General features: G+C 45.3%; 1 protein-coding gene across 1 annotated transcript; it reads right to left on the reverse strand.

The window, feature by feature from the left end:
- Nucleotides 1–27,321, reverse strand: CCND2 (cyclin D2). The gene is made up of 5 exons (XM_041487510.1): nucleotides 27,054–27,321; nucleotides 25,410–25,625; nucleotides 22,783–22,942; nucleotides 11,615–11,745; nucleotides 1–1,439 (listed from the first exon to the last, which is right to left on the reverse strand). The coding sequence occupies exons 1-5, from the start codon at nucleotides 27,246–27,248 to the stop codon at nucleotides 1,281–1,283; spliced, it is 861 nt and encodes a 286-aa protein (XP_041343444.1). The 5' UTR covers nucleotides 27,249–27,321; the 3' UTR covers nucleotides 1–1,280.
- Between the last annotated feature and the right edge of the window lie 268 nt (nucleotides 27,322–27,589).

Consider the following 27,589-nt stretch of genomic DNA (forward strand, 5'->3'; position numbering starts at 1 on the left):
TTTCCTTTTTTTTCTCCTTTTTTTTTTTTTTTTTTTTTTTTTTTTTTTCCTTGGCAAAATTGTCATAAACCATCTCATTTAATCCCTTAGGAACAATTTTCAAAGTGCTTTTTGAATGAAATGGTTTACAAAAACGCTCACTGTAGATCAATAAAGTTAATGAAATGCTGAAAAAATGTGCAGGGGGAGTGGGGGAAAAGAGAGACAAGGGAGCAAACCAAACCCCATCTTCTTTAACACAGTGAGGGGCTATTACAAGGGAAGATGGACAGAGCATCATTTAAATGTCTTTGTGGCCAAGCTAAGAAACTGCCAGACATTAAGATGGACATGAAGCATTAGCACTGTGTAGGAATATAATGCTTTCCCTAGATGATCCACCACATCTTGCAATCCAAAGGTTGGAGGTGGTCTGCCCAGCCAACAGGTTGGGATTAATGCGTGCATTCCCCCCACTGAGCGTGAACGCTTGGGAACTTTGGCTTGGCCCACAGCTGGGTAAAAGGAATTGCCCTCATGCCAAAGATGCTGCTGTGTTTAGAATTAACCATTTCGGAAGGCAAAGTAGATAAAAAGTCAAGAGGGGCAGAGGGGAAGTTGTGGGGGAAAAAAAAGAAAAATAAATCAACTAAAAAGCCCAAAAGACACCTGCTCTTCTGGCTGGTAAAATAAAGCATCTTTTTCTTAGGTAGCAGCTACCACAGACAGCAAGAGTAAACAAAACTAACATATAGAGATCCAACAAACACTTCTGACTAATAACAGAGGTGACAGATCAGCAAATCTCTTCTGCATTCAAAATGGTTCAATTGCTTCAGGGATCTTTTCCCACTTTGCCCTAAACCCCTTATTCTATTGCTTTGCAATCTAGTCAAGCCATAAAATCGCACACACAATTCCTTTCTTATATCTAAAAAAGGGGTGTATGCACTAGTTCATAATACACAGACAGGTATACTCTACTTTGTTCCCACAAATGCAGGCTTACATTGATCTAGCTACTTTGTATGCTTTTATAAGCATTTAATTTCACTGATACATAATCAAATAGCAATTACCAAATATATCGTGGGATTCCCTTCTGTAGAACATCACAGGTACCAAATGCCTTTTTTTTTCGTTATTTGGTTTTTGTACTTTTTTTTTTGTTTTTCTTTATACCTAAAAGAGCTTTAAATATGTTCTATGTGGGAGCAGATTAAAAAAAAAATTTCACTCTAAAAATAATAACAAAAATAAAGGGTCTGGGGGAGCAAGCGTGACTTTGTGTGCTGACGTCCTCACAGGTTGATGTCTCTCACATCTGTGGGAGTGCTGGCCTGGTCCAGTTCATCCACTGTCTTGGAGGGGTTGCTCTGCTGCTGCTGCTGCTGCCGGACTTGCTGCAGGCTATTCACAAGCACCGCCTCGATCTGTTCCTGACAAGCTTTAAGGCAGTCCTACAGAAAAGAAAGCAAATTTATCTATTAGTAAAGATAAAGGTGGTTATTTTTTCCTTACTGAGCTAGAAGAAGTTGGAAGAGCATCAGTCAGGTGTTTCCAAGAAGTGCCTGCTCTGACACAAATCAACCTTGAATTCTGAGAGGTAATCACTGTGTACAAACTCCCTGGGTCAAACATTGTTCATGCTGTATTTATAAGGTTCTAAATCTTAATATTTTACTGATCTTTGATTGTAGAATCATTTAAGTTGGAAAAGACCTCTGAGATCATTGAGTCCAACCTTTGAGCAAATACCACCTTGACAACCAGAACAATGAGTACCATGTCCCATAATTTTCTGAGCACAAAACTGGTTCGCAGAGACAAACTAAGAACATTCAGGGAAACAGCAGGGTACAGTACAGCAACATAAATATGGGAGCCTGTCCATCAGGAGTCCCACAGTAAACATGAAGTATAAATACAGAAATAAATACGAAGGATTCACCACCATTTAAACCAGACACAGCGATGAAGGGGACTATTAAAATACTTACAGGATGTTCCACACTCTTGATAATACACTGGAAGACCAAATATGTGGTAATTTAACCAGAAAAAAAATGTGAGAAAACCTTGACAAACCCTGAGTTACAGGAGAAACTTAGAAATAAAACCCAAGCTGAGACTGTATGAACACAATGCCAGCCATGTTCAGTGTGCTGGCACTGGGAGTATCAAACTGACACTGTGCAGGGGGACACGTGGTGCTACAAGAGATGGCATTTTCTAAAGGCAACCCTGAGGAGTCCTTCTGGAAAAGGCACTAAAACTAAACTTCCTGGGGCCTCAGCCTGCCTAAGAGCTGGGTGTCTCCAGAAGTCTTCAGGGAATAGAGCAACACAGGGTTTGGTAGGAGGATTTTGACAGCACAGTGTTTTAACCAGAGGCCCCAGAGCATCTGGCTGGGGTGGTGAGACTGAGCATCACCATCCCCACTGTCAGGCGGGGGAGCTGAAGACCAGAATGGGGCACTGACCTCCACAGGGTTCCACAGGCACTTGTCAACCCATTAAAGGATGTGACTGTAACACTGAGGAGCTGGGCCCTGACCAACACACCCCCTTTTTCTACACAGTACCTGGTTATTGGGGAGAGTTTGAAATATTCATACGTGGAGGACTGATTTGTCATCCCAGCTGGTCTGGGAAAAACACATCCGGTGAAGACGATCTGTTCCGCTGGTGACACTGACGTTCGTGATGGGTGCAGTTGGCTTCGGTAGGTAATGAACACCCATTTTTCTTGGCTACTAGCCAGCAGCTGCTGGCTGCAAAATCCTGTCCTCAGATAAAAAAAAATCCCCCATTATCAGCTAGGGAAGGCTTTAGGTCCATTGTAAGCATTCACCTGTGTGTAAGAGGGCAATGACAACAAATCACCGTGTGGGTCAAGGCATTTTCAAGTGTGGGGGCACCAGTTTGGAGACTCTTGTAACAGACAACACTCCTAATGTGCTTTTTTTGGGTGTAAGAACCTTCTGTTTTAAAGCACAGTTTCAAAGTACTGTGTCCTTCTGAAAACAAACCAGATTTTTTTTTAAGCAGCTTCAGTCTGAAAAGCTTAATGAGGCAATTTCCTTGCAGCCAGGCTTGGGGAAGGAAGGGTGGTGACATGCGGAACATGGGGCTCAAGCATTTGGAGTCAGCTTTGTCTGTTCCTAAACACCCTCATGTATGGTCATTTACACCATCACTGTGTAAACTTCTGATAGGCAGTGTGATGATTCATTTCAGGCATGAAGAGGCTGAGATCTCCAGGTAACCCTATAGAGAAATGGGTCATTTCTGGTGTCTTCATTTTGTCTTCATAAAATCTATAAATTGGCCTCTACTGGAATTGTCACATGGATTTTATTTCATATGGGAATCCACAGGCCACTGTGTTTTACTTCTCTGGTCTACACTTTTTGAGCTTAAAAACACCGAATTCTTTAAAACAAAGAAACCTACAAATTACCAGACCACTGCATTCAGCATGAAACAGTTTTCCAAAAAAGTGTTGCTATTTGCATACTAAAGTTCCTTGGATGTTAAATCTCTCAGGTGAAAGGAAAAAAAACCCTAATTTAGAGTATCCTATAAGCCCAGCTGTCACAGTGTGATTAGGTAAGTAAAGATGATGGCATAACTGGAACTTTCTGCCAATACAAAGTTAAGGGACATGATACAAAAAAACTACTAAAAACCCATCAGGACAAACAGCCCAACCTTCCCATGACACAGTATTTTTAACCCCTCCAAGTTTCATGGGAATTTGCTGCACGTGTACATATTTTACTGGTGGACTTTCATTTTGCAAGTGACTCTTGAAGATGGCTCTGACGACAGAGAATGAAGTTTTAAGAACATATCAAAGAAAAAACCCCATGAATGGCATTATTTTCAACAAATCTTCCTTGAAAGAACACTATAATGCACTGCAGTATGACCCCAGATTTTTCAATACAAGGACTAGGCCATTCCCTCAGAATACTGCAGGGTTTGCCTTTGTTGTTTTTATAAAAAACTTTTTAAAGTGTGTGTCACATGGATTAACTTCCCCATTCTTCTATATGGTCTAGTAGTTTTAATGATTAAAATAGTTCTGGTACTTTCCATTCCATAGTTTTATTTATACTTCAGCATGTACAGAACTAAAAAGGCAATTAACTGTGGGGTTTCTTTTTTTTTTTTTCATTCTGAAATTCTTTCATCCCTAGGTGATTTTACTAGCACGTTTGAAAAGCATTTGAAGGAAAAGAAAACTCTCCTGTGTCTGAGGAGGGGCAGCCTCATGGCTATGATAGAAATGCTGGCAGTGAAAATAACTGGAAGGAACAATCAGCAGCTCTATGGCATGAGCTACTTATTCAAGTCAATAATCATTGAAGATTTCAATTTCCATTCATGACAATCTTGAAAGAAAGCACAAACCCTATTCTGCAGAATATTACACATAATTCACTTTCTTGAACTTTTCAACATTTCTGTGGTATATGTATGTCCTATACTGGCCTCCAGCTTCCAGTGTTAAACTGGCATTTATGGTTCATTGGCAAGCTATGAGGGAAGGCCTGCCACTCAACCCAACTCAAGTAAACCAACAGGCTCTTGCTTTGCACTGCCCAAAATCCCACAGCTGGGAATATTGAAAAAGCCTTCTGGCATTTTTGTGTTGAAGGGTGGTTAATTCTCCACATATATATTAATTATTTCACAAATAAGTGTTAAGGCCCCCAATCTCTTCTTCTTTCTTAAAACTATTTGCAAAAGGAAAATCAGAAAAGGACTTTTTTTAGTGCAGGATCTGGTTTGATAAATGGAAAGGATGCTGGAAATACCCAAAATTACAGTACTGTTCATTTGTCATGTACTCATTGCTTGGATAATCTAAGAAAGCAACAATCAGACATGCATTAAAGAACTGGGATTTACATAAATTCCAGTGTGGAACATGTCATCTGTACTCCTACACACAAAAGCTGGCTGCATTCCTCCACTGGTTCACATTTAAGCCCCAATTCAGATCTCTCCAAAGCACATGCTTCATTGTTGACATAAACAGGGGTTCCTTCCCAAAGTGGGGCCTTTGTGTGCTGAGCACTGGCCTTTGCCTCACTGACCTTCTCCAAAGCAAGACCCTGGAAAGCTGCTGTGAGAATATCTTATCCATTTATTGTATTTCCAGTGATCTCACATCTAATGGATGCAGTTAAAAAAACAGAACTATTTTCCCTCCTGAATGTATGTTTTTGCTACTGTAACAAAGAGCATCACTCACAGGTGTCTATGTCTCTTTCCAACTGGAAGTACAGAAAATAGTAATTTGCTGTTCCAAAGGACACCTCATGTGGACTAACAAGGACTTCTCATTCAAAAACAAAACAAACAAAAAAACCTGCAAAAAACTAATTCATGCCAGAGCTTCTCCACTTACCATTGCCAGATTATTGCAATAATGCAATAAATAATGTGACTAACATTAAGAATCTGAAATATAGGGCACTTTTCTCTGCAACTTTTTGGTCTTTTCAGCAGTATCAACAGCGTCCTTTCTAGATTCAGTTCCACTGTTTGCTTCACCACTTAGTTTGCTGGTTTCCTGTTGCTGCTGTGGGTATTTCTCATTGCAAACAGGAGAGAACAATGTTTTCAGAACTGGGAAAACGGAGAGTAAAGCCAACACACCAGCAGGGTGATGCAGGGGCAGATGTCATGATACTTCTTGCTCAGTGTGACTTGGGATTTCTAGCAATCTCTACCGAGTAATACTTTGAGGATGTGAAAAGGTGGAAAGGTGGAAAGTTGAAAACGTGAAAAGGTGTGAGATTTATGCTGTTGTAACAAACACTCTGAGTGTTTAGTGAAAAAGGGGATTTTCAAAAAGCTGGGAGGACCTGCCTGCACTACACAGAGCTGCAGGAGCCAAGCAAGGATTCCCTGCCTGAGTGGCTGATCCATGGGAGCCGCTCTGGGGGCTGCAGAGCCGTTCCTCGGGGGCCTGGCTCCCCTTGGCGCGCTGGCCGTGGCCGCGCCTGCCAACAGACCCGACGGAACTCCGCCATGAGCCCGCAGTGTCACTGCATCACCCCATTGTTGCTACACACGCACAGCACTCACTGGGGAACAAAAAGCTGAATGAAATGGAGCAGCTGCCAACTCAGGCAAAGACAACTTAGGAAACTATCTCATTCTTCCTTTCTCTGGGAGGCTATTTCGCCTGTTGTTTCCTTGCATACAAAATGCAGTCTGCAACAAATAAGGCACGATAAGATACAGCGAGTCCTGTTTCTTGCTTCCAAAACCACAGGCCCTAGACACTACAAAAGAGAGGATAAATGGTGTATGTGCTCTAGGGACAATGTTCAAATGCGATCCATTCAAGATAGATTTCATTTTTTTTTACTACAGCTCTGAATTCTTGAGCATAGTGGCTCTTCACTTCCATTTCTGTGCAGAAATCTGCAGATCTTTATGAAGGGATGTCTCTGCTCTTGGGAATAAGAAAAAAAATTCCAGCACTGACATATGTGGCACATGTAAGTGGAGGTATTTTAAATGCCATTACTATGGATCCAGTCTTCAAAACAGCCCCACTCCACATTTTTAAGGGCTCACGGCCAGCTGCTTCGACAAGCCTTTAAAAAATTCTTGGTTCCTTGCTTTTCTTTTTTTTTTTTTTACTTCAGGCCCTTAAGTACGCTTTACATTTTCCAAACCATTCAATATACACCAGTTACCATCTGGGAACAGACTTTTACAGATGACTTCTGCCCACATACAGGCACTGGCTCTGCCTGAAAACTCTCCCTGGCTGCTGATGCTGGAGAGACCAACTCCGTGTGTCATCCAGATGCAACCTGGATGGCTGCTCTTCCAGGAGGTGAGGGAATAGATTTACCCAAGAAAGGTCTCAAGCAAAGCACAATACTGATTGCAAGGTCTTAAAACATGCCCTACCCATTCAGCTATCCTTCTTCACATCCCATAACTGTGCACAGCGGGGATGCTTGTATCTTCCTCCAAAGCATCTGGCTCCACCAGGGACAGGATACTGCTTGAACTGGAGTGCTGGTCTGGGATGCTATGGGAATTCCTGACTTCCTGAGTTGTTTGTTTTTCCTTTGCAACGACCCACCAAGAGATGCACAGGGAGCTCTGAGGCTTCCTGCCAGTAGATCTGTTAAGTCTTTGTTCACCAGCCTCTCTGCAAGCAACCACAAAGGAAATGTTCCCAGCCGCTGACAGCAGAACAAACTGGAACATGCAATCCCCATCCTTCAGAGCTGTGTGAAGTTAGAATCAGAGGTACAGAATGGTTTGGGTTCAAACAGACCTTAAAGGTGATCTTTATAATAAGAATTCCAGCCCCCCGCCATGGGCAGGGACACCTAGCTCTAGACCAGGTTGCTGAGAGTCTCATCCAACCTGGCTTTGAACACTTCCAAGGATGCGTAGGACACAGCTCCTCTGGGAAACCTGTGCCAGGGCATCAACACCCTCTCTAATTCTAATTAATTCTAATTCTAATTCTAATTCTAATTCTAATTCCTTCCTAATAACCTATCTAAACCTACTCCCTATCCATTTGAAGCCATTCCTCCTTGTCCTGTTACTACAGTTCCTCATGAGAAGTCCCTCTCTGTTGTATTCCATTTTGTTTAAATGGTATGCCCTGTCTCACCCCTCCGAAATGTATGGTATATTCTAAGCCTGTGGTCCTGCCCTGAACCATCCTGTATCTGTCACCCCATTGGCCCAATGTGATTCCGCGCCCACTTCAATTCCCCTCTTAAGCTGTACTATAAAACCAGTCGGTCTCTTAGCCCTTGCTCTCTCTCAGCCTCTTCCCCTCTTCTTGCCCCTTCCCTCCCCTCGGCTCCCCCTCCTTCCCCCTTCCCCCCTTTTCCCTCAGTAGCCATGCTGTTCCCAGGGTTGGGACCCCAAATAAACCTTCATCTGATCAGCATCCTCAGAAGCCATGTGGAGTCTCCTTGCCTGTCTGCTGCTGCCAGCCAGCTCACAGCCTAGGGGGCCCTCTGGGGACTCCCCGGGGTGCCCCACCCCAAAACGAACTGCAACACCTCTCCAGCTTTTCTGTAGCCCATTCATGCTGGAATGGCTGCTCTGAGGTCTCCACACAACTTTCTCTTTTCCAAGCTGAACAGCCTCAACTCTCCTGTCCTGTCTCCACAGGGAAGCTGCTCCAGTTCCCTTTATCAATTCTGCGGCCTGCTCTGAACTTGCTCCAACAGTTCCTTATGTTGGGGGCACCAGGACTGCATGCGATATTTCAGGTGGAGCCTCACAAGAACAAAGTAGAGGGGGAGAAACCTCTCCCTCAGTTGTGTGGGATTAGCTCTTAGTGGCTCTTAGGGACAGCAGCAATCAGAGAAGGCAGCTCAGATGCACCATGCAGAGCTACTTTCACTACCCTTCAGGCTGCTGAGCTTCTCTAAGAGCAGCTCCCTGCTGTTTATTTAGGTCGGTGGAAGGAGTAATGAAACCAGGCTTTGCCTGGCCCTGTTGTCACACTTTCTCCAGCCTGTGATTCAACCCTCACCAAACAGCCCGGGGCAGCTATTTACCAGAACTAACTGTTATCCCTAAAATAACAGTCCAGGATGCCTTGGACAGCCTCATCTCAACTCTAGGGCACTGCTCTGGATTCATGCAAGGATATCCAACACCAACGTGTTTTTGAAAGAAACACTCTTGCTGGTTGTCTGCTTACCCAACAGCTGGGCTCTAATTTACATGTTGTTTATTAATAATGTATTTTTGGTCTAATTCTTAATGAAACATCCATTAAAAACATTAATTTTAGTTGTAAATGCCCAACTCCAGTCTCAGTTACACTAATGTAAATCTAAAAAAACACCACTGATTTCAGCCTCTTGGTTAATGCTGCTATTTCCCAGCAAATAAACTGCACCCTTAAGTTATCACTATAAAACAGTGAAAGTTCAGAAAAGCTCATTGCACTTAAGTTGCATCACGGTTTCATTACCATTCTTCCTTTTCATCTGCTTGCAGCTTCGAAGCTGAGATTTTTCATGCTTCACCTCAGACAGTGACATTTTCTGAAAAGCCAATGGGAAAGTCCTATCATCTGTTTCCATGCTAAGCAATTACATGCTCCAAAACAAAAATGAAGCAGAAGCCCTGGCACCCTCTGGCTGCGAAGGACTTCCCCAGCTGCCTGATGGTTCCTGTGGGCTACCATGAGGCATAGGGGGCCAGAAGGTTTTCCTCTGCAGAACTGTTAATTTCTATGACTTCCCCACTTTTCTCCCGCATGATGGTCCTAAAGACCAGGAACTCTCATTTCTCCTTCTTCCCTAAGCCCCCACTGGAAAACAAAATCATTCACACAGTGACAATGAATTAATTGTGCCACTGCAGGAACAGCTCTCAGGCATCAGAAATTTGGAAGTGAGAGAACTGAAGCTCTTCATTCAACTTTAATTAAGTCCCAGTGTAAAATGTATTACAATAGTCTTTACTCTTTAACACAGCCTTGGGCCACCTCTTACACAATCCAGACAGTAGGTTTTTTCCAACAATACATTTTACATATGAGGCTGGTATTACTACCTATTGCTAAGCCTGCCCCATGCTTCTCTGAGTCCCATTTTCAGTTGCTTTTCTCTCTCTCAAGCTTTTTCATGTGGGATGAAAGTTGCCAGTATTGGCCCCTTTTGTATTTTTCCAATGCAAAACTCACAGAGAAAACACCTAGCAAAATATTTCTCCCAAACTGAAACAGCAGGCTAACGAAAAATACACTATTTTGCCCAAACTCAAAAATGTTGGCAACCTTTGGTTAGGCTGAGGGTTCAAAGCTTGCAGGGAGTTAAGGCTACCTCTTCCTCACAAAGGACAACACCTTGAAAAAAATAAAAGCACCTCTAATTTCTGCAAAGGCTTATATTTTTTAGCAATTAAATTATCCTGAAGCTCCTTTTGTCATGAGTTTATTCTGATTTGGGGGATGAGTGAAACCCTTCTCTATAGTTTGTGCTGCTGTGGGCTGAGACCAGGAGCAAAGAGAAGGAAGCTGGTCTCTACCCAATGCTGACAGACTCTTGGAGAGAAGATCGGAAGAGTAAAATGTTAGGAGTCTTTGTTATTTGGGAAGAGTATTAATTTTTTCTTCTGAAGAAATGCAGACTCAGTCAGATCTGGGAAGATTTTCATCAGGATGGCAAAAAGCACACTTTTGACAAAAAAAATCCTGCTACATTTAAAAGAAAAGGCGTGGAGGCATTTTCAGTGCAAAATTAAAACCCCATCTTCTAACCACTTAAGAACTAAGATGTTTTTGTAGATATTTTCTTTCAGACTTAAATAATCTGGATAGAAAAGCACAGTTGATAAAATATTTCCAAATTGCAAGACGCAGCAAAAGGGCCTTATAGGGCTTACACACAATTCTCTCAGGCACAGGTTTCCCTACTCTCAGATGGATAAAGGGGATCAGAGGGATGGAGCAGCTCTGCTGGGAGGAAAGGCTGAGGGAATTGGGATTGTTCAGCCTGGAGAAGAGAAGGCTTTGGGATGACCTCACTGTGCCCTTGCAGTGCCTGAAGGGAGCCCACAGGAAAGATGGAGAGAGACTCTTGACAAGGGCCTGGAGTGACAGGACATGGGGGAATGGCTTCACACTGACAGAGAGGAGATTCAGATTGGATATGAGGAAGAAATTCTTCCCTGTGAGGGTGCTGAGGCCCTGGCACAGGTTGCCCAGAGAAGCTGTGGCTGCCCCATCCCTGGAAGTGTCCAAGGCCAGGCTGGATGGGGCTCTGAGCAAGATGGGATAGTGGCAGGTGTCCCTGCCTGTGGCAGGAGGGTTGGAATGAGATGATCTTTAAGGCCCCTTCCAACCCAGGCCATTCTACGGTTTAGACTTCAAGCACTCTGAATTAGCAATATTCCTTTTTCTGTGCAAATCCAATTAAAATTAAAATAAATGGGAAACCCCAGAATTGCATTTGAAAATTAGGATCAATTTGATTGTAAGAAAAAAAAAAAAAAAATAAAAATTCTCCCCTTTTAAGCAACCTGGACTAATTACTCCTTTTTAACCGAATCACAAACCCAAATCTTCATTTAACAGTGCTGTCAAAGATGTAATAATGCCATGTATTTACTCTGTGAATCAAAACCAATAAATTAGCACATGTTAAAGACAGCTTGAATTGTGCTTGTTTCACATCCTGCCTTGAAATTAGCTCATTATTCATTTCTTCCAAGCCAAGAATTTTTAGGTGATTCCTGAGAGAAGCCAGAAGAGCCATTTCAAGGTTGCAAGCACAGGACCAACAGCAGCACAACACCTCCTGATTTGCTTTATGCCCCAGGGAATGCTGCCTGCTCACCCTATCACCCAGGACTCCAGAGGAGGCTCAGCCTGCTGGACCATCAGCCTGGGCAGGCAAAGCAGGCTCTCCCCACCAAGCCTAAATAAAAAATGAATTCCAGGAAATCAATGAGCTTTGGAGACTCAAACCAAAGTGCTGGGTCCACACCCGCAACTCACGCCCTGCAGAAGCAACCCCTTCCTTTGCTCCACTCAGTCATCAAGATCAGGCCCAGTTCTCCAGTACACCTTGGGAAGTGAAAGGAGAAGAGGAATGTGGAACACTTACCACATCTGTGTTTGTGATCTTGGCCAGGAGGTCCGTGAGACTGTCCCCATCATCGAGCTGAAGGCCACAGATGGCTGCCCCCACACTTCCAGTTGCTATCATTGATGGTGGGTACATGGCAAAGTTAAAATCTGCAAGAACAGATCTGGGAATTAGTCCAAGCCCAGACCAGAAAAGCTGCAAAACATCAGAGGCAAGCAACATAAAAAAACCACACCCAAGAATAAAACATGGGGAAGTAGAAGAAAGGGAAAAGTGCCACTCTTTTTGGTCTCATGGAGCTCATTAGTCACACTGCTCATCACAAGCAAAGGAGGGGGAAGAGACCTGCAAATTAAAATGGAAATGCGGTTCAGTCTTTTATTCTCACTGATGCATAAAGTAAACCTGGACAATTTTTAATAGTCTTTCCTTAGTTTTAAAGAACAGGAAAGAGAAGAAGGAGGCTTCCTGTAATTTATGTCAGAAATTTGGGTCTTGGTCACTTAAGACCTCTCTGTCTAACTAGAAAACTGGAATAAGGTATCACAAAGGACCAAAATGAGATTTTTAGTCACGTCAATTTTTAAAGAGTAAATTAATTTGAGCATTTAAAGACCTGTCCAGGAAAGAGATTTTAATTAATGGTTCATCTTTACTACCTTAGCAATTAGGAAGTGAGAACACTTACAGCCCACAGCTATGAAATCGAAGAACAAGGATCGCATTTGTCATTACTACTACTTCTTAATAAACAACCTGAAAATACACTTCAGAACTTCCTCTTACACATATGTCAAATCAGAAGAGAAATTAAAATAAAATCCTGTCATCTTTATAATGCAATTTTATGGTTTATGATACTGCCACAGACACGGGTTTATCAGCACTAGTTTATCCTGCTAAATATCAGATCTCCCACATCTTGATGTGTTCCTAAAACTTGATTTGCAAGTTCTTTGGTTCAACAATAACTCATTGACAAACCTTTCTCTACCAATTTTCAGTATTAGCAAACCTTTCTCTGCCAGTTTTCAGCTGGGGGAACTGGAGCAGAAGGAAGAGTAAACCGAAGTAATACATAGTAAGAAATAAATTACAAGCAATACATTACATCAATAGAAACAGATTACAGAAAACTGTCCTGCTGCAGATTCCAAATCCCATCTGTTCACAAATTCTATAACCCTGCTGATGTCTGTGTAACCACTGAGGTTTTAAGACACATGGAGAGCTGTTCTCAGCCTCCCAAACTCAGAGCTGGCACATACTTCAATAGATGTGGAGGCAGCATGTTCTTCTCCAGGCTGGATTATATCACTGGGACTGAAGCAGTCAGTAAGAAGGCACTTGGGACATAATATTCACCCAGATGGACCAGAATGGGGGTGTTAGAAGTGGGGAGACAAGGAGTTGAAACCCTGACATGGATTTCTCTGTCTCACAAAGCCACCAGAAGGTTCCCACCTGAAAGCTCAACACTGCATGCTGCTTTCTACCAGACATCACACTCAGACAGACACTTTGGAGGGGCAAATTCCCACTGGCTGAAGAAAGGAATATGGAATGTCATTATTATAAAAATAATAATTTATGCACTATTGTAATAGTAAGAACCCGCTGTAGATAGGAAAGTTGACTTTTGGAAATTAAATTATATTGCCCCCCACTAAAGAGTGAGACAACAGGAGAACCTTGACTCCCAAATTCTCAGTGCAGGACACAACCCTGAGTATGCTGATCTCAGCACATGGCAAGGGAATGGGAATTACACCTCCAGGATTGCACTTTCTGCCAGTCACCACTGGTGTCCCCCAGGGCTCAGGGCTGGGGCCAGTTGTCTTTGATAAATGACCTGGATGAGTGGATTGAGTGCATCCTCAGTCAGTTCTCAGGTGACACCAAGTTGGGCAGGAGTGTTGATTTGCTTGAGGACAGGAAGGCTCTGCAGAGAGATCTGGACAGGCTGGACAGGCCAGAGAGATGAGGTTCACCAAGAGCAAGTGCTGGGTCCTGCCCCTGTGTCACAGCAACCCCCAGTAGCTCCAGGCTGGGGAAGAGCAGCTGGGAAGAGCCCAGCAGGAAAGGGCCTGGGCCTGCTGCTCCACAGTGCATGTCCAGGTGGGCAAGAAGGCCAATGGCTGCTGGGCTGGGTCAGCAATGGTGAGGCCAGCAGGAGCAGGGCAGTGACTGTCCCCCTGTCGTGGGCACTGGGGAGGCCTCACCCCAAGTGCTGTGCCCAGTTCTGGGCCTGGCACTGCAAGATGGACATTGACGAGCTGGAGTGTGTCCAGAGGAGGGAACAGAGCTGGGCAAGGGGCCGGAGCACAATTCTCATGAGGAGCAGCTGAGGGAGCTGGGGGTGTTTAACCTGGAGGAAAAGAGGCTCAGGGGGGACCTTATTGCTCACTATTGCTCCCAGACAGGAGGGTGCAGCCAGGGGTGGGTCAGGCTCTGCTCCCAGGGAACACGGGAAAGGACAAGATGAAGCAGCCTCAAGTTGTGCCAGAAGAGGTTTAGATTGGAGATTAGGAAAAATTTCTTCGGGGTGATCAGGCATTGGACCAGCTGCCCAAGGAAGTGGTGCAGTCACCATCCCCAGAAATAGTCAAAAAACATGCAGATGTGGCACTTGAAGTCATGGTTTAGTTGTGAACACGGCAGTGCTGGGTTAGGGTTGAAGCCCATGATCTTAGAGGTCTTTTTCAAGCTTAAAAATTCGATGATCAAAACCATTTTCATGTTTACCTCACATGGATTTATATAAACACACATAAGGGATAACCACACCCCTAAGCTGGGAAGCAAATTCCATGTTTGATCTTGGACGTACCAAACCATCTCTCACTTATGCACGGTAACTACAGGTAGCAATTGATTTTCTATAATTTTCCCTACTTGTCCTGAGTTTCAGGCAGGATGTAGTAAAAAGATGGTGCAGGGAGGTGCCATGTCCAGGCAGAATCGGCTGAGCAAAAGACACAGCTCCACCTGCTCTCTGAAATTCCTTGCCTCACATCATGATCTCCACGTTATCTGAACATCGATGTTCTCGTGGCTGATTTTAGATCCACTCCCAGAAACTGTCTTCCTAGGAAGCTGAATAAAGAGGCACAGTGTCCCTGCCAACTAGCACTGCTGTAGGTCTGCTTCCACGTGGGGTCACATGCGAACATTTCTATGCCCAATAACCTTGTTAGCTCCCTTAATGTCATTCATAATGCAAATGAGACAGCAAGCGAATGGCCAGAGGCCCAGACTGACTAAAGCTCAGCATCCAGAAAGTCTTACATTGCCTCTAGCTCTAAACTAACTTCCCTCCATAACAAGCACCATAAACTTGGCTATCAAAGCTACACATGCCCCGTCTTTGTTGTACAACAGGCAGCAATTTGTATCACTGGCTTCTATTTTTAGCATATTAATTAACTACTGCAACTGGTGAGGCAAGTGTCTCCAACTGGAGAGTGTGGCACCATTGTCTGAAGTCATCACCTCATCTCGAGCTATTGAAAATCATGGCAGTGACCCCCCTGCTGATATGAATTTAACCTGACATGCCCACAAAGGAATGGGGGGTGGTGCACCAATTTTGTGCACATGGTTCTCCAGATCACCCTGGACCCTATTAGTGTGGAAAGAGCTTTTGAAAGAAAAGAAGCCACATTGTGCTGGGCCACCTAGAGGGTTGAATAGAAAAGGCTGAGGAAAAGAGCAGGCAGCGCAATAAAGGCCATAATTAACATATTTCCATATTCAAGCAAAGCAATAACTACGTGGAATGTTTGTCAAGGTGCAATGAAAGCATAAATATTAAGTACCGTATCTGAGGGGATGCAGAACCGCCCCCCCAGTCTCTTAGATTCCACTGAGAAATTCAAAACAAGTTTTTACATGTTATTTTCAATTATAAACCTCTATCTCTGCTTCTACCCTGACAACAAGACAAGCCTCGCCATCCTCACTCAGTTTTCACCCAGGTAAAACTGTCCCCCCTCCAAATTAGGTCAAAAATTTGCCCTGAGATGAAAAAAAAAAAAAAAAAAGATGGGGGCACAGAGAGAGAACCTAAAAATGTGAGCTGAAACATATGCATTTACTGCAAATTCTTGTAGGAGATGGTGAAATCTGAACTACAGGGGAAATTTTATAGAAAGCACTTCTTACTGGGCACTTGGAATTTTATAAATAGCACTTCTCCCTGGACATCTGAAGCAAGGCTATGGGCTAAATCCTTCTGTGTGCAAACTTGACTAACACAAACCCAGAGCCTGCTTCTAAAGCATGGCTCTGACTTTTAACTTTGTTGTGATTTATAGGTTTATAGTTGAGCTCGATGATCTCAGAGGTCTTTTCCAACCTAATTGATTCTGTGATTATGCCATTCCATGGGAAAAGTACAAAGGAGTCTCATTATAAGTTAGAGAAGCAGTGCCACAGCGCGTGTCCATGAGAATCTGAGCACATGAACACTTCAAGGGAAGACATTGGGTTGTTAAAAAGTAAAACTTGTTTTACTTTCTATTCCCAGGCAATATACACAAGAAACCACCCCATCCCAATTTTAATATCACCTATTTCCCAAACTACCTCAAAAACAAGTGACCAGCCCTGCACAACCCCACTGACTTCAGCGCTGGGAATAAAAAAAGGCAGTGCAAGAAAAAGCACCCTTTGAAACACAGCCACCTGTGGACCAGCCAGCCAGAGTCATCAAGCAAATTCAGGGTACCCTGAACCTGTCCCCCACTTTCAGCCCGGAGCTGACACAGCCAGGGCACGAGGTTTATCTGCCAGTGGAGCACACGTAATCCACGCTGAGGTTCCAGGACTGCGAGCACCACGGCTGAGCTGTTTTGCTGGCTCTCTCCCAGTCCAGTGGTCTTCACTGCCTTCAAGTCAGGAAAATGCAAGGCTGACAGTCAGGCCAAAGCAGAAGGGAACTGGAGGAAGGAACCTAGAGAGGTCCTGCAAGGGGAAGCCTTAACTTGCAGCCAACAAATAAAACCGTCGGAAGGAGAAGAGCACTGACAAATACCCAGGCTGAACATACTCAGTGTGTCAAAGTCAGGTGGGGGAACTCTACCTACTTAAAACAACCCATTTTACTGATCTGGCTGCTGGTTGTGCTTTTTTTCAGCAGCCAGTTTTCATCTCTGTAATTTGATAGGTATTTATTTACAGAGTAGGAAACTGCTGTCATAAGGAAGGTAATTCTTCCCATGGCAGGGGGGAAAAAGGGAGGAAAAAAAGGTATGTTACCTCCATCGGAAAAGCACATACTGATACGTTAAAATTATGTAGATAATGGTCATAGCCAGCCTCAGACTTCACCCAGACAATGCCTGTCTATGAAGACAAGCATGGATCTATATTTAACCGTCTAAGTTTAAAAGAAAAGTCTAAGATAAACAATGGAAGTAGTGAATTTAATTCTTGTCTGCTTTGATTCAAATGCAATTCCAGAGTCAGTGTGATACTATTTTTTTTTTCTAATGTTTGGTTGTATCTGCAGAGGCCATTTTTTTCTCTTCCTCTTTTATTTCTCCAAGACACTGCAAATTTTCCTGACATTAAATATTTTTACTTTTAAAGGCAAAACCAAATGACTCTTCAGCCCTTCAAAGACACAAAACTTTCAAGTAAACCAGGATGCAGAAGTGCTTCTATCCTTTGAGTAGGTGGGAGGGCAGACATCTAATTCTGTTCCTCTTGTAAAGCAAACAGCATTTGGCCTTTATACAAATGGGTCTGAAGTCTCCTAAATGTTAATGCTTCATCACAACCATCCAAGAGAGGTAAAGACAGGGAAACACACTGAACAACCTATGCAAAGTAGGAGCACTCACAACAACATGCTCATTAGTTGATGGTAAATACTATTTCTGAACAATTGTTTTGCACTGGTTTTCATTTGCACTTATTTTACACCTTCCTAACCAAGGATGAGGATGATGTTAGTGCCTGAACCACCAACACATCAGACCTGCAGCTGGTAGAAATGAGGGCAGTTCCTCTGGCAGTTCCAGAGTGATGCCAGCTTGCATCAGCACATGCTTTCTTTTTTTCTTTCCACCTCCTCTTGCCAGACTTGATGGTCAAGAAACATTCCCGAGGCCCTGACTACTTGCTGATGGCACTTCCTTAGTTCTTGTGGCTCCTCCATTGGCTGGAAAGTTCAATATACTGATATGAGCTGGAATAAGCAAGAGCTTCTTCTTTTGTCTAGCAATAAATTAGTGCACATTATTCTTTCTTCTGCTATGCAAGAAGTTCCTGCAAACACTGCCACTTTGCAACATGTATTTTCTTTCTTAAGACATTTACATAAAGAAGCCTCTACAGCCTTCATTCTTCCCCTCTGCAAAGAGCAGGTCCCAAATAAAACTTGCATCACACTTTCCAGGCTCCAGTAACTTACACTGGATGAAAAGGAGATGCAGAGTAGAATTGCCCAGCAGGAATGCTGAGGAGCAAACAGGCCTTATTCTGTGTGGTCACCCTGTAGACCTCTACCAGGGTTGCAGACCTCATCTTGCAGTCCTCGCTCAGACAACACTCCCATTGACTTCCACAGAATGTCTGTCTGAAGAAGGATGCAGGATTTGGCCCAGAAGTTAAAAAAAGCCGTCTCAGCTTTCAAGTGTAGATGATTAATGTCCCAGAAATAGTGGGCAGAGGTTTGGCACACTGTATGAGACTGACTTAAAGCTGACATTTTGCTGCTCTTTCTCAGCCTCTGTGCTGACACAGGCCCCAAGGCCTGAGATGCTGGATCCACCATGGACACATCCCACCTGCCACTGGACTCAGCTGAGGCATCGAAAAGACCACGCAAAGGACTGAGTCCAGGGTTTCACACAAGCTGCCTTCTATCTCTGCAAGTCTGCAAAAGCTTCTGCTTCCAAATTTTGGTTGCCACTCAACTAAAATCCTGTGAAGCTCCTCACAGAGATGAGTGTCTCCATTACAGCTCCTCTTTCTGAAAACCTGTCATGCACAGGCCACCCTCTCTCAAAAATCATTCCCTTACAGGCTCTCACATAAAAAAGGGGTGTCCTGCACCAAAACTGTGGCATATACAGGCTCTGAGAGGAGAGTGTAACACAAGTGCATCTGCGACTCTGAACAGGCTGCAAGAAAAAATGATGAGCACACCCAAGTGTAAGGAAATAATGCACAGATCTCTTTCCAGCAGCAGTGTGGCAGGCTCTGCACACACCTCTGTAACTACTGTCCTCTCCCACTCCTTCCAGCAGTGATTCTCTGGCTTGGAGCTCAGCACAGGCAAATGGCCAACCCCTGAGAGAACATTTCCAAGCTGTGCAGCACTGTGCAAAGCAACAGAGGAAAAAAGGGTGCAGAGCAGTAAAGAGATGGAGGGTGGAAAAGCAACACAATCCCAGAGAGCAAAACAAGGATGGTCTCTATTGGGCTCACAGCTGAACAGGAACGTCCCATGCTGAAGAATCCCAGAATCATTAGGGCTGAAAGAGACCTCTGGAGATCACCCGGTCCACACCCCTGCCAAGGCAGGGTCCCCTGGAGCAGGTGACACAGGAGCATGTCTAGGTGGGTTTGGAATCTCTCCAGAGAGGCAGGCTCCAAGCCGTCCCTAGGCAGCCGCCACCCTTAATATACAGAAATTCTTCCTCAAGCTGAGGTGGAATTTGTGTTTCAGCTTACGGCCATTGCTCCTCATCCTGTCACTGGCCATCACTGAAAAGAGCCTGGCACCATCCTCTGACACCCTCTTTAAGATATTTATATGCATTAATGAGATTCTCTCTCAGCCTTCTCTTGTCCAGACTAATCAATCCCAGCTCCCTCAGTCTCTCCTCATAAGAGAGAAGCCATAAGCACCACTTAAAGACCCCAAATGCATCCTCTTGGTGCCTTGAAAATCCAGAAGTGGTCTAAAGGAAATTTTGTCTTGCACAGGGAAGCCACCAGTGGGATGAGAAAACAATGACACAGTGACAGATCAGGCCATGCCAGTACATAGTGTCCATCTATGCATTCTTACTGTACAGTGAACAAGGCAGCTGGAGGAAAATGCCACTTCCATGCCCTCCTAATGGAACTGGAGGCTCCTGAAACCTTTGCGAGTGGAGAGCAATGAAAGAGAAAACTTTATTCAGGGAGACACACAAGCTTCTGTCCTGCTCAACAGCCGTATGTTCCAATGGGACCAAGGGCAAAGAGGGAAACATTAAAGTTCCAGTCATGCTCATGTGAATCATTAATCACTGCAAGGACTGGAGAGAGGCCATGGGTTTATATCCACGCAGCTTGGTTCAGGAACTGGGCTCAAAATAAAGGCAGAGAAACAGAGAGCATGCCAAAGTGACCAAACATGACTGAAAGGAATATGCAGAAGAACAGAATATCACCTCCTTTTGAGGAACATTCAGATGGAAAGGAGAACAGTGATGAGTATCACACCATGATCCTCACCATCCAGCACAACACCCAGTAACTGTTCATGGCTGCTTCCCTCTTCATTTGCTGACACTAAGTGCTGCAGGACTGAGATCAAAGCCAGCTCTGTACAGGCAGGGAACACCTGGGAATTTCTGGTAAAACATTTTTGCTGGGAAATTAAATGGAGCAGTTGCTGAAGAAGATCTAAGGCTGGGGGAGAGAAGTTCAAAATATGCCAGATTTTGCATGACACTTTCAAGGAAAGTACTTGAAAGCAGAGAAAGCTGTGCTGAGATTAATCAGGAAATAGAAAGAGATTCACTGCTGTGCTCCAGACCAGAGCTATTAGCCAGGCAGCCAGGTCAGCTTTGGGAATAGTAAAGAGTCAAACCCAGGCTAAAAACACACATGGGGAGCAAGGGAAGAGGGAGGAGCCACATGTCAGAGAAGGTCCTGTTACTGAAAGGAGGCAAACAGGGAAATGAAACACCAGGCTTAACCCGGGCTGGCAGAGAGCAGCAGCTCTGAAGGAAAAAGAGAAAGAAGAAACAGAGCGGCTGATGAGAGCTCTGCAACAAACAGGACAAGAAAAGGAAATGACAACTGGATCTGGAAGGGAAGTCTGATGAGAAGGGGTTTTTTCTTCAAAGAGTGGCAGTGAAAGCGAAATTCTGTAGTCAGAACAATATTTCCACAATGGAAATAGAGGTAGCAGCTCACAGGTAATGTGGGAATGTGGTACTGAGTGCCTGGGTAAGATCTCTGCTTTTAAAAGGAAAAAGCATTGTGGGTCCTCCTCAAAACTACACAGTGGTCTGTGGACAATGGCACGAGAAGAAAAGGAAATCTCCAGCCAGCACTACAGTGCCCCTACTTGTGGGAAGCTCTGTACTCAGCAATTATGTCTTTCACTTTCAAGGGAAGAAACTCTTGATTTGTTGTCTCCTTAAACTCTACACAAAGGACCTCATTTCGTGCATTGGAGACATACAACATGACAAGCAGATCACATGGAGGACACACACCAGGGAACTTCATGACTGGGCTGAAGGCTGGAAAGGGGGCACTGCTCTGGATCTCAGTAAAAGGACTTCTAGAGCATGGAGCTAACCACCATGGAGTGGAAAGAAACCATGGACTTTGGAGACTCTTTCATGGACCAATGTCTTGCAATGGTTTGGTTATATGGAAAACTTTAAAGGCAAAGGATTATGGACTAGAATTTGAAATGCTAAATCATAATGAAATTCTAGGGCTCTCAAGAAAATGATGTACTGGATAAAAAAGAAAACAAACCAAAACTCTATTCGAGCAAGTGAAAACAAGAAAAGAGTGGGAAGATTGTCTTGTTTGAAAGGCAACACGAAGCTGTATTTGAGTTTGATGGCTGATAGTGTGAAGATGCAGGGAAATGTCCATGGGAAAGACCATCTTTTTCATATCACACAAGGCAGAACAGTGAATGCATCCTAAGTAAGGGGAGAAGGCAAAGAAATCACGAAGAGTGATCCTGCAGAATTTGAGCAATATTTTTACTGAGTCCTGTGGTCTTTGGTCTGAAAAGGATCATGCAGCAGTGGGAAAAGAAGGGAAGGTCTGAGCATCATGGCAACCAAAAGGTCTTGAGTTTTGACTGAGAATTACAATGAGAATTACCCTAACACAGCCCATATACCAATCTCTAAAACAGATCAACTGAGGCAGGAAAAATTGGCCAACATTGTAAAAGCAGTCACTACGTCTTATATACAAGAACCAGGCATTCAAACCCAGAAGTTGCACCCTATCTTCCCTTCACCTCTGCAAACATACAGGCAGAACAGTTCCTATCACAAAGGACTAGGTATATCAAACTGGTGAATTCAAACACTGAGCCATCCACTACTTGATAATGACTCTGGAAAACACTGCATGCTGTTTATTTAGTCCAGGTCTAACTTCTAAAACGTAGTCTTACCATTAACCCTTTGGATGAAAATTCAGAGTACACCAATTTTGTAAAAGTAACCGAAGCAAGAAAAACCCAAAGAACAACACACAAAAAACCCCCCAGAGTTTTACAGACAGGTCAAAATTAAAAAGCCTCTCTTCTACAGAGGCAATTATTCTCACAGAAATCTTTAGAAACTGCATTCAGCCATGTGACAAAATGGGAGTGCAATGGTTCCCTACGAAACATGGTAGTTTCACTGCTTTCTTGGGGTGAAGCTAGGAAAGAATCCTTTTTTTTTTTTTGAAAGAGTAATTACCTTTTAAACTATAATTTCTGGGGCTTCAGGAATGTGGTAGTATCACATAAATGCTAAAATATACAATTTTGCCTTTTATCTGGATCCAGATAATGAAAAGAATACAGTTAATGAAAAGTTTATGAACGCATTTATGCAATGCATCAGCTCAAGACATCTTGGGCTAATGTGCCATAACAGCTTCTGTATTTGGAGCTGTCCTTACAAATGATCTGTGGCCCTCTAAAAGAAACATTGAATGGGCAAAATAAAACCCAGGATGCTCTAATCCAGCCTTACAAGACTTCACTGCAAAAGCACCACACACGTCAGCTGCACTACAGGTCACTACTACAAGAATTTTGCCCAATGCACAGTTTTGGGCTGATTCACAACACCCTTTGCAAACAGACCCGTGGGATACAGCTCCTCTTCCCACATCATGTAAGGATGGAGGAGATGAAGCACCACCAGAAACAAATCTGCCCTTCCAACCACACTGTGAGCAGCAGCAGCAGGCAGAGCAGCTGAGCCTACCTGTGGCACAAAGGGCGATGAAGGTCTGTGCATGCTTCCGGATCAAAAGCAACTTGTCTTTAGGGAGAGGCACCTTCCTTAGGATGTGTTCAATGAAATCGTGTGGGGTGATGGCTGCAAGGTTCCACTTCAACTTCCCCAGCACCACCAGCTCCCATTCCTGCAGAGAGGACAGGGAGAGCAAAACAGAAGAAAAGACATAAGCAAGCCTACAAAAAACCTCTGTTTATTTCTTATTATAACTTTATCACTGCTAAATTTGTTTTGCTCAAACCCTTTTTTCCATATGCTGCTACTGCTTTGAAGTTGTTGACTTTATTTTTTATTTTTTTTTGAACACCAGAAATATCAGGCTCTACTGAAAATAATGAGACCTGGCAGCTCCTGCCAAGGTTCAATTTTTTTTTTTTAATCCAGTGCTGAATGCCCACCCAGAAAGTTTAGACTGCAATTAGATATTGCCAAGGTCACTGAGGTCCTTTCCTAGTAACTTCTTTTAAATGGCTATAGTCCTTACTTTATAGCCATTTAAAGCCCTAGGGACAGCCATGCACAAAAATAACCTAGATATACATTCCATTTTTTCAAAACTGGGGAAGTTGGCTTGATGGCATTGCCTCCCAAAACTGTACTCCAATGATCCTGCAAATAAATCTGATGGTGCTTAAACTACTCCAAGAGAGGTTCTGCAGAAAGGAAACACACACAACACAGCCAAGAAGTAACCTGTGTAAATTATCTGCCAGTATATCACGTAGGAGCCGTTCCCAGATTCTTTGCACGCCCAAAACTCCCACTGCAATCAAATGAAAGCTTGGGCGTGTACATAACTACCAGCCATTCCCTGAAATGGGATTCCATGTGCAAACAGCACCCAATGGCTAGATCCAGCCATGGGGTGCATGACCTGCATGTTTCAACATTTAAACTGAGTTCTGAACACCTTACAGTGCCCCACAGAGTGAGCAAAGCTCAAGCCTCCAGCTCACATTTGTCTCATCCGTCAATTATTAGCTATTAACTAAATTCCACGCACTGATTCCCAAGTCCTGATGATGCCTGATGGAGCTCAGTGTGATGGGGAGCCCCAGTTGAGCTGACAGAGCTGCAAGTCAGAAAAAAAAAAGTCCTTTAATTTTGCAGCCGCAGAGACGTCAACCAGCGTTGCTGAGAAACCATAAACATGGACCCCACAATGCCATTTCTGCAGTCGTTTCCCTGAATAGATGCCCACTTTAACAGCAAGTTACTTTCCTACAGACATTCCTGCTGGATTATGACAGAGCCCTTCATGGTCTGAAAAATCTCACATATATGCAAAAGGCTGCAGAAACCAGACGGGATTTTTTAATTTCTCCAGAAAACATGTAAAATGTTGGAACGTAACGGTGATTATGTGAACTCAAGGCCTGCTCTTCCCAGCATTACTGATGTGACAGGTTTTGAGAGAGAACAGTCAACCCAGAGGACCAAATACAAGGAAGCACTTTAAACACATGCTCAAATCCACATGGCACAAGAAGGTAGGGACACTGCTCTGCATATTTGCACGTGGGGACCACGGCACTTCCCCTGCCCATCTGTACCACCAAGGGGACACCTCCTGGCCCTGACAGCCAGGCAGGGTTTGAGGGCAAGGCTCTTTAACTCTGTGGAAGCATGAGCTATCAACACCAGTCCCTCCCCAGGGGGAATTCCCAGTGATTCATAGGAAAAATTCTTCAACAACTCAGATGGCTATGGCCTTCTCTCTGACCTAGCATGCATGTCACCAAGGGACCCTGGTGCACATCCAGTGCTCCATATCATGATGTATACATCACTTATTTCCTTCAGTAATTATCAATCTGCTTTGTTTCCACTGCATCCGAACTGAGAGAAGCAGCAGACACGAGGTGATTTAACTGAGCCTTGTCACACAGGATGGGTCAGGCTGGAAGGGACCACAGTGGGGCACCTGGTGCCACCTCCCGCTCCAGCAGGGCTATCCTAGGGCACAAGGCACAAGATTGTGGCCAGACTATTCTGGAATATCCCCAGAGAGGGATACTCCACACCCTCTCTGGACAATCTGTTCAGGGCTCGGTCACTGTCCAGGGAAGAAGTTCTTCCTCGTGTTCAGGTGGAACTCTGGGCATCAGTCGGTGCCGCTGCCTCTTGGGCACGGCCGAGCATTCCGATTCCGATTCCGATTCCGATTCCCTTTCCGGCCCCGCACCGCCGCGTGTCTGCCGCCAGGTGGCGCCGCCGCGCCGCCCGCCCGCGCACGTGCGCCCGGCGAGGTCCCCCGTAGGGGCACGGCGGGGACACGGAGGGGACACGGAGGGGACGGAGCCTCCCACAGCACCGCCAGCCCCAGAACCCCCGGCAGCGCCGTGCCCGCGCACAAGGCGGGCAGCAGCCCGAGCGCCGCATGGCACTGCCAGGCGGCTTAGGAGGACAGGGATGTCCCCGCGGGTGTCCCCCACCCTCAGCGTTGGCCCCGACACTTTCTGGCCGTTCAGAAAGGCGGGAAAAGCGCGGGTTTTTCTAAAAGGTGGGGGCTGGCTGGGTGGAGAAGTGCTGAGTGATGTGCCAGATAGAGAAAAGTGCTGTCCTGGAGAGGAGGGAGGAACGGGGCTGCTTACCAGCAGCTCTTGGGGTTTGATGGAATTGTCCGTGTATATGCACAGCTTCTCGGCTGTGAGGGGGATTGTCTCTTTCAGCTTGGAGGCCAGAAACATGCACACCGCCCCCAGCAACTGCAGATGGCACTTCCGAGTGGGCACCACAGCTAAGAATCTGTCCAAGTAATTCATGGCCAGAGGGAAAACTTCTTCTTCGCACTTCTGCTCTTCGCAGACCTGCAAGTGAGGAACGTGGGGAGGGAACCATGGGGTGGTCGGGGGAAAACAGGGGTGGGAAGTGAGAAGGAGATAAGGAAAAATAAATAAATAAGTGAACCCACCAAACAGACCATTACTTCCCTTGCTTTTGCTCCTATTTTTGTTTCCCGGGGAGCTAAATTTTGGGGGAGGGGGAGATCTGTGGAGAGGCTGGGAAGGCTGTCAATCGGCTTTCACATTCCTTTAGTTCATTCAGTAAGAAATGAATTCAAGACACTATGTGGGAGAGCCGAAAAGCCCCATCCAGCAGCAAGCGAGCAACCTCAGACTTTTTTTTTTTTTTTCCTTTGCGACCCAATTTTTCTTTTTTATTTCGTCATATTTTCAAAAAATCGATAAAAAATATCAAAACTTCCCCGGAGGTCCCGATTTTGGGGTTGGTGGCATCCCGGGACCATCCCCTATCGTTTCCGACAATAGTAAAAATTCCCCCGCCGGGTGTCCCCCAGCCCTGCGCCCCCAATCCCGCGTTATGGGGGAAGAACGGGAGACATAGCGAGGGCGAGGTGGGGTGGAGAGAGCTCGAGCCGCCTGGATCCTCTTAGCAGACAGCGAGCAGCAAAATTCTTTTAAAAATTTACAAAAAATCATAGCCGCAGAAAAAAAGCACAAATCGCACATGAAAACCAAGCGGGGAGTCTGGGCTTTCCAGCCCACGGAGTTTGGCTCGGGAAAGGTCCCCCCCAAAGGAGATCCGAAGGGGCAAAGGATGGCTGGTGGGGCCAGCGCAAGGAAGGCGAGTCTGCGGGGCTCCGGGCCCGCTGCCGCTGCGCCTGAAGCTCGGGGCGAACAGGGGGTTCAGCGCCACGGCCCCGACATACAGGGGGTCCCGTTCCGCGGGGGCGGGGGGCACTCCCGAGCCCCCCGGAAAGCAGCGGGGACAGCCGGGCTCGGCGTCTGCAAGCAGAGTCCGCATGCAGCGCAACATGGCGAGAAGAAGGCACGTCCTCCCCACTGCATACGTGGGCACGGAACCCTCGCCGGGCAGAACGCGGGGCACCCCCCGACCCTCGCCCTGCCCCGCGTGCTGCTCCTTTTTCCCAGAAATGCCTCAATCACAAGCGCTCCCGGAGGCGGGTTTTCTTTGCTTTTAATTGCAAATTACTTTTCCAACTCTCCCCCTCCACCACCACGCCGCCCTTCCTCCCCTCCTGCACCCCGCTCCCGGAGCCCCTCGAAAGGGGCGACTTCCCCCGCGGGCTGTCGGTGTCCCCCGCGCCCCTTTCCGCACCGGCTGAACTCCGGAGGGGGACAAGGAGGAGAGGGGACCGACAATAAGAAGCCACCCGGTGATCCGAAGAGCGAGGGGCTGCACAGGGAGAGGGGCCGGGGTGCTGCCCGCGGCCGCTCTCCCTCCCCCACTCCGAGGGGCCGGGGTGTACGAACCTCCAGCATCCAAGTGGCCACCATCCTCCTCATGAAGGGCTGGATGTCCTTCTGGACGCACTTGAAGTAGGAGCATTGGGGCAGATACCTTTCCTCTATGGTTAGTAAGTTGTGCAAAACGCGGTCATCGTAGAGCAAGTTCGGGTCAGGCAGAGCTCTCCTCATGGGATCCACCTCGCAGCACAGCAGCTCCATGTTTCCAAAGAGATCTCTCTCTTTCTCTGATGGGAAAGGTTTTTTTCTTCTTTTTTTTTTAGCTTTATTTTTTTTTTTTAGGGGGGGAAGGGGGTGGGGATAGGAGAGGGGTAAAGGAGGAGGGGTAGGTGGGTGGGAGGAAGACGGCAGGACTTTCCAGCTCGCTCCTGCCTCCCTTGAAACTTGTCTCTCCCTCTCTTGATTTCTAGCCTAAAGTTGAAGCAAAGTGACGCAACTCGCCAGGGCAGGCAGTTCTCTCTCTTGTTATTATGGAGAACAGCAGCTGGTCAGACGTAACATCAAACGCTTTTTTTTTTTTTTTTCCCCTCTATAAGCTAACA

The sequence above is a fragment of the Pyrgilauda ruficollis genome, unplaced genomic scaffold (assembly GCF_017590135.1).
Source record: "Pyrgilauda ruficollis isolate IOZ18807 unplaced genomic scaffold, ASM1759013v1 scaffold80, whole genome shotgun sequence".
Taxonomy (NCBI): domain Eukaryota; kingdom Metazoa; phylum Chordata; class Aves; order Passeriformes; family Passeridae; genus Pyrgilauda; species Pyrgilauda ruficollis.

Bases quoted from the DNA above. Each gene is read 5' to 3' on its own strand.
- CCND2 (XM_041487510.1), bottom strand. From the start codon at position 27,248: ATGGAGCTGCTGTGCTGCGAGGTGGATCCCATGAGGAGAGCTCTGCCT. The intron at 22,943-25,409 runs GTAAGCAGCCCC...TCCTCTCTGCAG, and splicing joins TCAAACCCCAAGAGCTGCTG to GAATGGGAGCTGGTGGTGCT. The intron at 11,746-22,782 runs GTAGGCTCAGCT...CTGTTCTTGCAG, and splicing joins CATCGCCCTTTGTGCCACAG to ATTTTAACTTTGCCATGTAC.